Source organism: Phasianus colchicus, chromosome 12, assembly GCF_987193195.1.
Source record: "Phasianus colchicus chromosome 12, bPhaCol1.hap1.1, whole genome shotgun sequence".
NCBI classification, from domain to species: domain Eukaryota; kingdom Metazoa; phylum Chordata; class Aves; order Galliformes; family Phasianidae; genus Phasianus; species Phasianus colchicus.
The window spans coordinates 9,511,411-9,525,794 of NC_143447.1; the positions used below are offsets into that span (position 1 = coordinate 9,511,411).

Below are 14,384 nucleotides of genomic sequence, written 5' to 3' on the forward strand. Positions count from 1 at the left end.
CAATGTATTTTTTTGGGGGGGGTAATAAGGAAAGAAGAATACATGCTTGCTGTTGTTAAAGAATTCAGGTAAGTTCTTGCATCTACATCAGGGTTGGGATTTGAATTGTACCAGGAATGTCTTCTGACTTAAATCACACGTAGCTAAATAGGAACTAAATCAAATAATGAAATAGTTGCAAGACATACTTGCTGAAGAGCTAGGTCTTAGGCATGTTACAGCTGCTCTGGCCCTTGCACGGAGGTATCTTATTGGCACCATTCGGGCTCTGCCTAAAGAGAGGCTGGGCCCTGAAGGCAGGACCTCCATGTGGTTTGCAGGGAGATTCTTAGGCTGAAAGCCCCTGAACCATACTGCAGAGTGGATGGAGCAGTGTCATTGTTAGCTCAAGTGCTAACGATGTAAAAGTATGAAAAACAGGGATTTCCTTTGTTGTTACTTTCCAGTTTTCTTTTAAACACCAAAGTCCGTGTACCTTCCTCCTACATTCATAAAATATGGTCTTCAAAGAGTTGCAAACATCGAAGATGACAAGATTAAACCAATTCCTTCCTCTTACTGTTTAATTTCAATTTACTTTGGGTAGTAGAACAAAGAAATCAAATGAAAGAAAAAGGGCAGTAATCACACATTTTTAATCCACGAATATGATAATACATCATATACTTAAGATGACCATTGCCAGTATTTAGCAATGTTGTTACATACCAAGCTACTAGTACAAAAGTAAACAATGAATATACTGGATATGCAAGTATGATAAATACTCAAAAACATCTTCTTTCCTTAAGGCTACTCTGATTTATAAATAAGATGACAGGTGTTCAGCTGGCTCGTCTAAAATATCAGAATCTGGAATATTGGCACTTGCAACACACAAAAATGAAGTCACGTATACAGGATATCCCTTTTGTTTTGGACATCTTCGGTGTTGAATAATCTTTTGCTCTGGCTTAAAAAAAAAAAAATCCAAACAACCAACCGAACTTACATATTTGCTACAGGAGAAACAAACACACAGATGTGACCTGTGCACTGGAACAGGTGTGCTGGATATAATAACTATGGTTCAAAAGCATTGGTTGACAGGTATGTGCTCTGAGAAAGAAAGCAGCTAATGGTGTGTGTAAATATGGCTCTGCAAATGTTGAAACTTGCAAGCTTGTAAGGCAAATCTTAGTAGACTTCCAGTCCCAAAAGTTCTTATCTCATTACCATGCTGAGCTGTAAAGGAATGGTCTGTATTCACTGCTACTGAATATACTCCTTATGGTTGAAGAAAACATGATGGAGAATTACATCGTTATCAAACTGCTCTAATAATGTTTTGTGCTGCCACTTACACTTGCTTCAAAATGCATTCTTTTGGGAATGGATGCTTCTAGCACAACTGCAGAGAATACATAGTCTAGGTATGTGTATTCTCAGCTGTATGTAGGGAAGTACAGTAGTTATTCTCAGGGTGAGAGAAGGCAGAAGAATAAGAACAGAATTTACCTCTGTATTTAAGATTTTAAATGGGAAAACAATTTTGTTGTTGTCTTGAAGTAATAGGTGACAGTGCTTGGAAGTTCTCCTTAGAGAGGGATGGCTTTCAAATATATGGGATTGTCTGCTGTGTCATGAGAAAGGAGAACCCTGTGACACTGAATGTCTTGGCAGACTGAGGTGAGTCTGAGAGATAAGAAGCAGGAGGCAAGGAGAGATTTCTGCACATGCTTCCTTTATGTAGGGTCAGCCAGCATCAACCCAGCTGTATGATTCTGCAAGCAGCAAGCTGGCTTATCTGCTCTGGTTCTCTTCCTTAATGATAGTAAAACTTGACAGAAACTAGTATTTCTTTGCAAAACATTTTTTGTTTCAGGACATCAGTGTGTTTTGCTTATAAACAAAAAAAGCAGAACACTCTGAACCAGTGGGTTGTTTACGAAGCTCACCAGAGTTGGTAGTGTTCTCTTCAAAGGGCTGTGGATATATTGCGCTCAGATGGCACTGTGAGCAAAGCAGATGGGGTTCTTTTTTGTCACTGTTGGCACAAATTAATACTACGGACACATTAAAATGAGAGCTTTACCGAGGCTGAATGTTATCTGTTGAGGATATGAGATGTTAATGTTGCTTTGTACAGCAAGTGGTTACTTATGTTCCTCTTCAAAATTGCAAAATGTTCACACAGAATATTTTGCTCTGACAGACAGAACAGTATGAGTGCAAAGAGCAGCATAATCTCCAGCCTAAACTCATCCAATGTTATCAAATACACAGCACCTGAGACTGGGAGAACTAAGGAACTACTTCATGTTTTTTCTTGATTGCCTTTGAGCTTCAATCGCTGAGCTGTTCTTCAAAATTCAAATGAAACTTCTTGAGTGAGTACAAGCCAAAAATTTCTAATGGAAATATTGTTTCATAGAGCAGCTCTTCAAATTTTATTCTGGTTTAATTGTCTGTATTATTTATTATCCCTAAATAGACTTACATACCGTGTGAATTCAGAGATGCATTCTTACACTGATTCCTGATCATTTTAAAAGGAAAGACATTAATGCATCACAGCCTTACCTTCTGTCTAAGCCTTTTCACTTGCTGTTGGAAAAGTAAAAACGTACACACCAAGGGCAGCCTGGGTAAATTCTATGCATTGCTCTTTTGCCATCACCTATTTTAACACAGCCATGCGTTTGAGCTTACTTTCTTTTCACGTGTTCAGCCTTCACCACAAAGCTAGTAAGATCATGATGTACAGCAATCTATTTCTGAACAATATATATCAGCAGTTTTTTGTCATGCCACGCCTTGGAAAAGACTCAGTTATCTGTGAACAAAACATTAAAACTGGTAGCTTTCTGGCTTAGGTTTTTCCCTTCATCGTGTGCCAAGTGAGCACTTTCTGGCTCCTGCTGGAGACTGCAGTAAGAAGAGCAGGAAGGATGCTCTCATGGCTCATGAAGGGTGGCCAGTTCTAGTCAAGTTTTTTGGCTGGTTTCTTGCTTCTGAGCACAGTTTCAAAGGATCTTCTCGTCAAGTAGTTTGTTGATGCCATCACAGATCTTTTTGAGGTATGGCCGACAATCCCCATCAAGACTGTACAGGGCAGTTAGAAATTCCACATCTGCAAAGTGATTGAAGACGTGGTTGATGCGCCCATGGGATTTCGGTGTCAGGTGCCGATCTACTAGTTCATGCACAAGGTCTTTACACTCATTCAGAAGTTCTGCAAGAACATTTCTGTCAAAAGTGTATTCTACCTCGTAGAAACTGACAATTGTCATGGCAGTTTGGTTCAGCTTCTTCCTGAACTTGTCTACGATTTCCATCTCTTCGTGGTTGAACTGATTATTTCGATAGAGGATCCCAATTTTTATTGCCACTTTAATCAAGTCTTTCATAATTTTATGGGCTTCCTTTTTGTTTCTGGTGTGTTCCTTTGTTACCTTGTACAGCTCATCAAAGATTTCACTGCTTGTATCATCGATGAGCATGTTAGCCATGGTTTTGGTTGCCATTTTACTCAGGATCTTTTTCTGGGCTTGCAGTGCAAGGTTCTTGGAACTGAAACAATCGGGACCTGTTTCAGGATAGCAGAAAAGAGGAAAAGTGTTAATTTTACTTGGTGAATCGTTTTTACCATCAGGTAAGAAAAGTAGTACCCATGCGTTTAAGTGTTAACCACGTTTCAGGTCTTGCTGTCACTGAGGTTTTTTCTTACAAATGGAGGACTGAATTCCTGGTGGGGGATACCTAGGCCAGGTCATTGCTAGCCACTGGTTCACTAGCAAAGCTTTTTCTGGTCAGTAGTTCTGTGTTAAAGCTTTCTTGGTAGAGAGATCTCTTGATGTTGTGTCTATATGTAAATAAGAAAAACAAAATATTCCCAAATATTTACTCAAACTTGAAGGAATTATACCTCTTGCCATTGGGAGGCACTGTTGCTCCACGGTCAGACTAAGCACTGCCAGTGAGGGCTACTACAGCAGTCATAAGTGCATTTGTTTTGCTCCAGTAGCTGTGCCTTTCTGATTTGCTATCGACTTGCAGAACTCAAGGATGTGATTTCACTCAGGACAGTATCTGAGCGTGGAGTTCATTTGGAGCATGTGGCTACTGCTGTTGGACTTTATCCAGGGAAGGGGAGGGAAGGACCACGAGGTTGACCAGAGGGCTGGAGCACCTCTCCTACAAAGACAGGCTGAGGGAGCTGGGCTTATTCGGTCTGGAGAAGAAAAGGCTCTGGGGAGACCTGAGAATGGCCTTTCAGTATTTAAAGGGAGCTCATAAACAGGAGGGAAATCAACTTTTAGCATGGGTAGACAGTGGCTTTAAACTAAAGGAGAGGGGATTTAGAATAGATTTCGGGGAAGTTTTTCACAGAGACAATGGTGAGGCTGTGGATGCTCCATCCCTGCAGTTGTTCAAGGCTGGGCTGGGCGAGGCTATGGGCAACCTGAACTACCTCCCCATAGCAGGGGGCTGGAACTAGATGATATTTGAGGTCCCTTCTAACCCAAGCCATTCTATGATAACTACTGGTAGTGATTAATTTGACCTTCCTCTGCTTTTTACCTTAAAGTTGTTTGTTTTTAATGGACTCTGTGTGGACAAAATAAAGGAAATGGAAAAATTTCATCTGAAATGGGCTCCTGCTTAGAACTATGTAGTGGGATCCCCATTGGCTCCAAGGGCACTTTGTCATTGATGAGCATGTGTGTAGCTTGGGGACCTTGGTCTGAGGCAAGGATCAGAGCACTTGGGCCCTTTGCCAGCTGCTGGGGAACATAAATGCTAAGAGATTTAAAGGAGAAAAAAAAAAAAGGTTCCAGTGCTGATTTGATTTTGGAGCCTGAGTGGGTTTTTGGCTGAGCTCGTCAGGCCTTTTCCAGCCATTAGCACATAAACAGTGCCTGCAACAGCCGTGCTGTAACTCAGTTGTGCAGCAGGGACCTGTCAGTGGCTGGGGGTGCAGACTTCTGTCTATGCACTGGTGTTCTACATGGCCCTCGCAACTGTTGTGGTTTACCACAGCCTCTTGGTGCTTCCTATTTTGTTGCATGAAGCAGCAGTAGATATGTGAATTTAAATAGGCTTTGAGTCATAGAACTGTCTGCGTTGGAAGCGGCCCTTAAAGACCATCTAGCTCAACTTCCCTGCAATGAACAGGGACACCCACAGCTGCTAAAGCTCCTCCAGCCTGACGTGGGGTGTCTCCAAGGCCGGGGCACCCACCACCTCTCTGGGCAACCTGTGCCACCTCCTCACCACTCTTATTGTAGAAGATTTCTTCCTTATAACCAATGTAAGTCTCACTCTTTTAGTTTGAAACCATTCCCCTTGTCCTGGCCTCTTATCCTTCTGTTTAAATTGTTTTCCACGTTCACTAGAACATCACATTGAAGTTGTCATTGTTCCTTGCGCACTATAGCTGTACTAGTGAGCTGTACAAAAGAATGCCATTTAATTTCAGCTGAGCCACCACCTGGAAAACATAATTCAATGCGCTTAAAAGAATTGCCTGTCATTGAGAGAGCAAATTGTGGGCCCGCTCTGCTGACTGGAAGAAATAGAAAAACGGTGATTTAATCTAGAAATAATAAAGCCAGGATGAGAGCATTCTTTCACTTTGCAATGTGTTGGAATATAAATAGTATCTGTGATGAATAATTATGTGCATTTGACAAAGGAAAATGGAAGATTAATATTAGTGTCTGTTTCTGTAATAAGCGTTTGCTATTAATTAAGTGGATGCAGTTGCTCAGTATCGGTTTTGATCAGAACTTGCAAATAATTGCAGGAGACTTCTGGAATATTAATTTAGTTGCATTATGACAGTCCCACTGCTGCGTTACCTCTACCGGCTGCCAGTCCAGTCATCTGTCCCTGTGCTGACAAGGACATAAAGCTGTTTGAGAGTGGCCAAAGGAGAGCTATGAGATCACTGAAGGTCTGAAGGCGTGCTGTGGGAGCAGGGGCTGAGTCCCTGGGTTTGCTCAGAGCAGAGGAGCTGAGGGGAGGCCTGTGGCAGCTGTAGCTCCTCACAGGGAGCAGAGGGCAGCGCTGAGCTCTGCTGTCTGGGCAGTGACATGGCCCGTGGAGCATTTGGACGCTGCTCTTTGGACAACAAGAGGTTTGCCACGTGAAATTCTGGCTCTTCTGAGGACTGCAGGTTTACAGTAGAAGTCTTCCTGCAATACATTTCTCCTTAAACATCTTCGCCTCCTACAGCCAGCGCTTCTATTTTCTGCTTTCTTTCGCACAGCAAAACAAATCAGAAACAGCGTTATAGATGCAATTAGCATTCAGGAATGTTACACCAAACCTAAAAAAGAAAACCCAACCTCCCAGCACAGTGCTTTGCTAAGTAATGGTTAGTCTCCATTATAGAAATTCAGATGTTTTAGTTTACAGTAAAGTAAGGACTGGTTCTGCCTCTCTTTAAATCACCTAATGAGTCGTGTATGATGAAAGCTCTTCCAAAAGGCCATGCAAAGGGATTGACCCCTCAGCACCGTTCTGCACAGCTCCACAGACCTGTATTTTCATGGCGGGGTCACCACAGCCTGACCAGTGCCAGTCTGGGGGCTGCCTGCATCCAGCCCTGCAGAGCAGCGCTGAGCACAGCTCGCCACGCCACCATCTGCTCCTCACAGGGCCGCCTCGCATGTGCTAACCCTAATGACAGGGATGCTGGATAACAGGGCTGCCTCATGACAGAAGTGTGAAAAGAGTTCCGCAGCTCTAGAGAGGGGAGATAAGATTTTTGTAAGAATTTTAGGAGTTTCTGAGATTAAAAGGCAAGAGCATCTGTAATATTCTCAAAATAATATGATTCCAGATGGCTGTACCAAGTACAAAATGGCTAGAATTAAATGCTCAGTGACTGCATTTCTGTGTAAATATCCATTCAATCATTACATAAGTGACAACAGACGTAGTACATGCCCCCACTATGCATGGGAGAGAGCATAACTGACTTTCTGGAAATAAGGACATGGAAACAACCACCCTGAGCAGATGAACCCAATTAGCCACTTCTTAGCCAAAGCCTTAATAAAGTTTTGCAGCCAAGATATTTTCACCCCTGGCAAAAGGCTAAAGTGACATTTCCTTCAACTCTGGAGGGAGTGTTCATTTGCAGGTAAAAATGTACGGAGTAGGAGCTGGTCTGCAGAATTCCTATGGAGTTTGCCAACTGCCATTTAAAAAATTATATTAGCTTGCTTGAAGAGAAGAGATATGAAGCAATCAATCTGGTTTTGCCCCACCTGTGAAGATGAGATTGTGTATCCGATGCTGGGAGCTGTTACTATAGTGCCTGTTACAGCTTTTGTGCTAATCCATCAATTAGCTGAATGCCTCCTCTGCCTCACCTGACGACACCTGCAGCTGTGTGTTACCTCTCTTTGAAACTGAGAGTACCTGAATCTGAGCTTTAATTCTGGCTGCTAGGAGTGTGCTGCTCTGTGCTGCTGAGCCCACACCAGCCCCATGGAGGTGAGCAGGGCTGCTGAAGGTACTGAGGGCTGCAGAGCTGGGAGGTGATGTGAGTCAAGACAGGTCCTTGCAGTTACTGAAGGGCTGCATCTTGAAGTGAAAAAGAGGGAAGTATGCAGGAGACTGAAGATGATGAGGAAGCTAAATTATTTTTAATACTCCTGCATCCTCTTTTTTTTTTTTTAAATGCAGTGCAGCTTCTGCAGCAAGAGGCAGCCTTTAAGGAGTCAGCAAAGCTGCCGGAAATGTGGGCACCCATCCAGCTGCTGGCAGTGCTCTGCTCTGGAGGAGGGGGACAGAGCCAAGGGACGGGCATGTCCTCTCATCTGCCACTGTCTGAGAGAGCTGCACTGTGGGAAGTGCTCTGGGGTTGGGCACAGCTGTGCACAAAAGGAATTTACTGTTTTCATGACTTTAATGCTTCACGTGCAATCTATATGTCTTCATGTTGTATGTGTGCACCTGCCCCAGAAGCTGTAGAGTTTGGGTATGAACAAATGGGGCAACAGTACCAAAAGATGTGCCATTGCATGGAATGTATCATAAGTTGTGGCACGATGGGATGTGGCTTAGTGATTCATTAGGTCAGGATGATGGTTGGACTTTTGCAGCCTGGATGACTCCATAATGCTCCTACCAGGAGTTAAATAAGCAGCAGGTATCTCTATGGCTGCTCAAACTTGCTGCTGCTGTCGACAGCTTGGGCCGACAGCTTGTTTTGGTACAACCTGGTTAACTGTAACGTCTCTTTATCTTGAGATAAATAGCTTATAAAGCGTAAGTAACCTTAAAAATAAGAGTAGGATGTTTCATTAAGCTTCTATGGACAAGAAAATGCTAGTGTGGATTTAGAAAGGAGAACGTGTAGAAACAAGCAGCAAAAAAACTCTCTATTGTTTAATTTGTAGCCATCATATAAAAAGTTTAGTGATATAAAATGGTAGCTAGAGGCAAATGCATGTATTGTACTTATCCTTTGAGTATCATTCACGCTATGAAACAGATGAGCAAAAGTGAAGGCAGAACTCAGGATTTCAAAATAGCTCTTAGACCAGGCAGAAAAAAAATGCAGGAAAAGAAGTTCTCCCACAGTACTTTGGTACTGAGTGCCCAGCGAGCTGCTGTAAGCACACACACTGCTCTTGGACAGCCACAGGATCACTGCAGGAGAAACATTCAGTGTTTCCAGTAACTTTAAGCCAAGAAATCCAATAGAGCAGATGGAATATATCAGCATTCAGGGAGGGCCAATTTAAACATGTGTAAGCACAGGGGGCCCAGCGCTCAAACTTTTAACGCTTCTAAATGGTTACTACGTACATAAGAGGGCTGCTGGTTTCTGCAGGGGGAACTGGAGGTGGGGGACTGGTAATTGCACAACGCCAGGGGGAAGTGCTGGTAGCCAAACTTCAGAAGTCAGGCTGAAAATGGCAGCAACAGCTCCAGCCAGAGGGAACATGACTGAATGGAGGGGGGAAAAAAACAAAAACAATCCCACTTTTTCATCTTGGTACCTCATACAAACAGCAATCACTGCAAAGAAACACTTTCTGGGAGCCTAGGGATTGGAGATGCCCAAAGATGATCTTATTTCAGCAGCAGGCTTATATTTTGAAAATACTTCATTAACCCAAGGTTGCCACAGTGCCTTCAGCACCTGGCATAGGAGCTGAGGAGCTCCTTCAGTGGGTTAGAGCTGCTGCAGTGCCCCAGCCCTGCTCCCAGCTGCAGCTGGGGAGGAGAAGCTCAGCTGCTGCTTCCTTCAACTTTTTAGAAGGATAGGCAGTGATAGGACAAGGGGGAATGGTTTTAAGCTCAGGGAGAGAAGGTTTAGATTGGATGTCAGGGGAGGTTCTTCACAGAGAGCAGTGAGGTGCTGGAACAGCTTCCCAGAGAGGTGGATGCTCTGTCCCTGGAGGGTATTCAAGACCAGGCAGGATGGGACCCTGGGACACCTGGTCTAGAACTGGATCTGGAGGTTGGTGGCCCTGCATGTTGGTAAGGGAGTTGGAACTCCATGATCCTTGGGGTCCCTTCCAATCCAAACCAGTCTATCATAGAATCTATGATCAGCTCTGACAGCACTGCCAAGCACTCTTCCTGCTGCCCTCATAGGGTGTGAACTGAAACATGTCCTGTGTCTAAAAACAGCTGGCAAAGGGAGTCCATGTGTGTGTAGGTGACCAGGTCACAGCTCTGAAAGCAGCCACCTGAATTTTGTTAGTCTGGTAACCTGCATCAGAAGCAAGGTCTAGGACGGGCTGCTAACATCTAGCTGCCACACCAGTATCCTTGTAGACTGGCTTTCAATGTTTAGTTTAAATTTTGCACCTCCTGTTTTGTAACATGTACGCAGCTGTGCCAAAGTAGCAAACACCTGGCAGGCTTCTGGCAGTTGGTGTAAGCAAGGCAGAGTGCTCATGCAGCTCCCCTGCTACACAAACAGGCAGCAAACACAGCTCCTCTCTTATCTGGAAATGCTCAGGTCTTGTAGTGATGAGTAAGTCTGTCTGCCAGCAGCGATAATAAAGTATTGGTTTTTAAGCTTTGCTATACAACTGAAAAAGGTTTTGATACATCAATCATTCTATTTTACAAACAGATTTAAAGTCTTTCGGTGTCACTGCTGTTTGATAGCAAGTGCAAAATACATCAAAAGTAGTGAACATCATTACCCAAGAAAATGCCCCTGTAACTCTGGTTGATGCTGTGAGACAAAATGCTCACACAGTGACAGCAAGCTGAGCCAGGGGAGGTATTTGCAGTAGCAGGAGCCATAATAGACCGTACATTTGTTGCTGGGGCCGAGCTTCAGGCAATGAGACTGCAGGGGGAGGCTCTCTTTAATGTGAAACTACAGCCCTGCACACAAGCAGCTCAAGTCTAGCTGTGTAATGCTGTGGGGAATGTGGCAGTTGGCAACTGCTATTGATCCTTTCCCTGCATTTTGAGATGGAAGTAGTTTATGATTCTAATGGCTGTGTTTCTCTTTAAATTGTTTGATCAAGAAAACCACCTAGATAAGAGAGGCGTGCTGATATATGCATAGCACAGCAGGAACTGTGGTGTATATGGGCAGTTCTGGAAACCAGCGGGGAGCGCCGTGCAGGCAGCTGGGGATATCTTGAATTGGTTATGAACTCTTTTGCCTTCAAACTGTTAGTGATTTTTCAGTATGCCTTACAGCAAATCCTGGGCATTAACTCAGAGTTTAATTTCAATCTCTGAAATATTTTGTGCTTGACTTCCTTTGTCTTCTCCACATTCATCACACTTCTTACACCTTCTTCCTTAAGATGCCGTGTTTTTACCAGCAAGGCATTTTGGTGACTGCGTCCAGTTATACAAATCATTATCTCTATAGAAAATCATTCTTGTCTGCATGTTAAGCTGTGTGATTTTCCCAACAGGACAGTGATAAGTTCTTTGATACGGCTAAGTAACTGCTTTTTGCATAGACAGAATATAGGCACGTAATGAACAGTAAGTCGATTTTCTTGTGAAGGGGAAAAATGTCTCCTTCATAAGGATAGAACTCTCACATTCTTCTACACGTGTCATGATTAAGATTTTCTTGCCAAGGTATTTGTCACAGAATTTCACAAGCCCTGACAAACCTTGCAAGGTCTGGTAGCTCTCCAGTTTTTACAGACACAATTACTGGAGCAATGTCGTGCAGATGACCTGCAGAACTTGCTGTTGGTTCTACCTCATGATCAGTTTCCAAGCTGGTAGACTCTGTTTTGTGCAAAAACGGGAGGAAAGCTGTAATTGTGAGCACTGCCTGTATTCCACGGGGAATAAAGCCAGGCACCCTGACATGCAGCAGGCAGAACCACCTCACTGAGAGCCATTGCAGCTTTCTGTTCAGTGCACACCATGATTCCTGCTGCCCCTTCCACACAAATTATCTGTGCTTTCACAGGGAGGAAAAAACCAAACCCCAAAATTAAAAGAAACAGCAGAGCCAGGATGGTGGCAGGTGCTTCATGCCCCACAGGTCTGTGCTTTGAGCAGCTGCTTGCAAATGCCCAGGAATGGATCCGCTGGTCCCATCTGTGCCCATTCTCCTGGTGTGGGTTTGGAGCCAGGGAACAGCTGTACCCTGCTCTGATGTCTGAGTGCTTTCAGCAGGTCTTAGGGGACCTCACTCCCATTTCAGGAATTGTTTAGATTCTTTCCTGCGTATCCCTTTGCACACCCTGCTGGTAGTGAATGGGAAGATGAGGACTATGGAGGTATTTGGGCTTTTGTGAGATCTGTGCTTAGTAATTACTGTATTTATAACTCCTGGCTAATGAGAGGCATAAGTCTTGCTGTGCATCCATGGCTCAGATGCTCCGTAGTCCTTCCCCAGCAGTCGCACAGAAGCCAGCAATTCTCAGTAGGAGTATGGTAATATGTTGTAGTAGAGCAAGGCTTGGCAGTATCATCACTAAGTATTAAACAAGGCCTCCATACAGTACATGTGTGCTTCACTTCTGGTACTGCTTCACTGATTTCTCTTTTCCCCTCTTTCTTATGTGCTCAGGAAGAAAATTCTGCATGTTTATTTCAGAGCCTGAAGTTTTTTTTCTTGTTGCAGTAACTGCTCCTTCTCCAGAGATGCTCCCCTTTGCCTTTTACATAGAGTACTTCTATTTCTGACTGTGATATATTGAGATTGGCATGAAAAATAACCACATCCATGCTCTGGGGATGTACAAAATTCCATGAGAAAGCAAGGAATTGGGACAGCTGGTCCAAGGATGCCATGAAACTAAAGATGGCATTATACTGCAGAGTAGTACAAGGCTGAAGGAAAGTGTGGGGGAGGGAAAGCATTTTTGCTAAACAAGGTCAAGGTGAACAAAGATCCAAGAACAATGAGCTGTGAGTGCAGGAGGTGAGGGGCTGCTGCTGACCAGCTGGGCTCCCTGGGGAGGGCACAGCGGCGGCCCTACAGGACTGAAGCAGCAGCTCCGTCCTCCACCACACTGCTCAGATCTGCAGTTCATCCCATGGCTTTTCATTTAGAAAATGCACTTCTCGTACAGGAGACTCTGCAGGTGTGCAGGTCAGTTGTGTCAGAAATATTCTTTTAAACCTTCATCTCCAGCAATGCTTAGTGATAATACTTTGTATGCTTCAGGGCTGTGCATATAAGGTGTGCAGGTGCTGCTTATGCCTATGTATTTACTAAAGCTTTCCAATAGGAACATAAGGCCCAGGTTTGTTAAAGCACCTAAGCACAATCCAAAACTTTTATTCCTAGTGTGGGAGTACTGGAGGGCATAGGTTAGTTTGCCCATTCCCACTGCAGGACCCCTTTGCTCTCTGCCATTTCCCTGGACATAGCACTCACAGCTCGCTCCCACACCGCCTGCAGGACGGGGTGCTTTGCTCAGCTCCTCCAACCTTTACCATAATAGGTGACAGGACATCAGCCCCTGCTCTGTCTGCCCTAGTAAACAGCATGAGAACTTCACTGCCATTTGAAGCAGAAAGTTTTATTTCGCTCAGCTCCAGTGAGCTGATGTTTTGTAAAGCTTTATAACAAAGGCACAATACCAGATGGGAATGTTGCCTTTGCAAGTCCTCGAGGCCTGAGGGCGTCCTTCCATTCCAAGTAAGAACTGCTGATATTATCAGTGTCTGAATGGGGCCTGGTTTGCTTTATTGTAACTCATTTTAAGTACTTTTTTTCCTCCTTTCCACTGAAAGTTTAAGGATTCCTCGAGAGATTTGTACCAACAGTCCCCTGTGCAGAAACCAAACCTATTTGCTGTTTAATTATGATCTCAGTGCTGGTGGCACAGGGTCCATCTTTAATCAGTTAGTTCAGTGGAACAGTGATAAATGAACCAATGGGATTTCAGTTAAAAAAAAGAGAAGTCCTCTGCTTATCCCGGCCGAGGAGCCCATGGCTGAATTCCTTTTAGCTCAGTTTTCTTCCTTCAGCTGAGAGCAGATGAAGGCCGTTATACCGAAGCAGCTGCCCACGCACACACTGCCTCTATGTATACCTTTACAAGCAAAATCCAAACTGAATACGTCAGTGCTGTCAATCCAGGGATAAAGCAATGGCTTGTTCTCAGGCTGAAAGTGCTAGAGAAGTATTTAACAGTAAAGTTGAAACTGAAAAGGCAGAAGATCTGAATACTTAAAAAAGGAAAGAAGCTTTTTCCCAAAGGAGAGCAATGAAACTAGAAATTCTCCATCTACTCGGGGTTTAAAACAATGCTCTACTGTTTGCCTGGTTGTATTAAATAAGAAAAAAATAAAGAAGATTTTACAGTTGCAGAACGTTAGGCTGTGCGAAAGCCTTTATTTCTTTTTAAGATGTCTCTGGAGGAGACCAGCTCCTGGGGAGATGGCCAACCCAGATTCTGGATGGAAAACTCCTGCCTGGAGGAAAAAATGAATGCTGGTCAGTGCTGCGCAGCTGGGATTCATCACGCTCCCCATTTCTTACAAGTCTTCGTGCATCTGATCGGGGGTTTACTGGTGGGAAGAAGTGCCTGTTGCTGCATGCCTCAGATGTGATCTGTGACTTCTCTCCTTTAAGATGAAGCCTGATCTGGACTTCAGTGTGTCCTCTGGGCGATCTGCTCTGCACTGCTCACCTGTGGCATGAGGCCAAGCACCCAGGCAGGATGTGCACAGCACTAAAATGGAACGGGAGACGGAAAAAAGACGTGTACTGTTAGGCATCCATCCACGTGAACAGGGCCACCTGCTGAGTTCCCTGAAATCCTATCATAACAAGTGACCAGTGTTTATCCAGCCTTTTCTTTAACATAGAGAATGAATTGTTAAACCACAAAGACATCGGTGTGCCCTAGTGAAAATTAATGAAAATACAAGCCAAATCTCACAACAAGGAGAGCAAAAGAAGATAATTTTCTGTGGAAGTA

At 44.0% G+C, this 14,384-nt stretch overlaps 1 protein-coding gene across 1 annotated transcript in view; it reads right to left on the reverse strand.

Moving 5' to 3' along the window:
• Nucleotides 1–16: 16 nt before the first annotated feature.
• TIPE3 (TNF alpha induced protein 8 like 3) overlaps nt 17–14,384 on the reverse strand; it is a 41,434-nt gene continuing 27,066 nt past the window's right edge. The window contains exon 2 of the mRNA XM_031616584.2: nt 17–3,568. Within this exon, the coding sequence (XP_031472444.1) occupies nt 3,006–3,568 (563 nt within the window). The 3' untranslated portion in view covers nt 17–3,005. The remainder of the gene's footprint in view (nt 3,569–14,384) is intronic.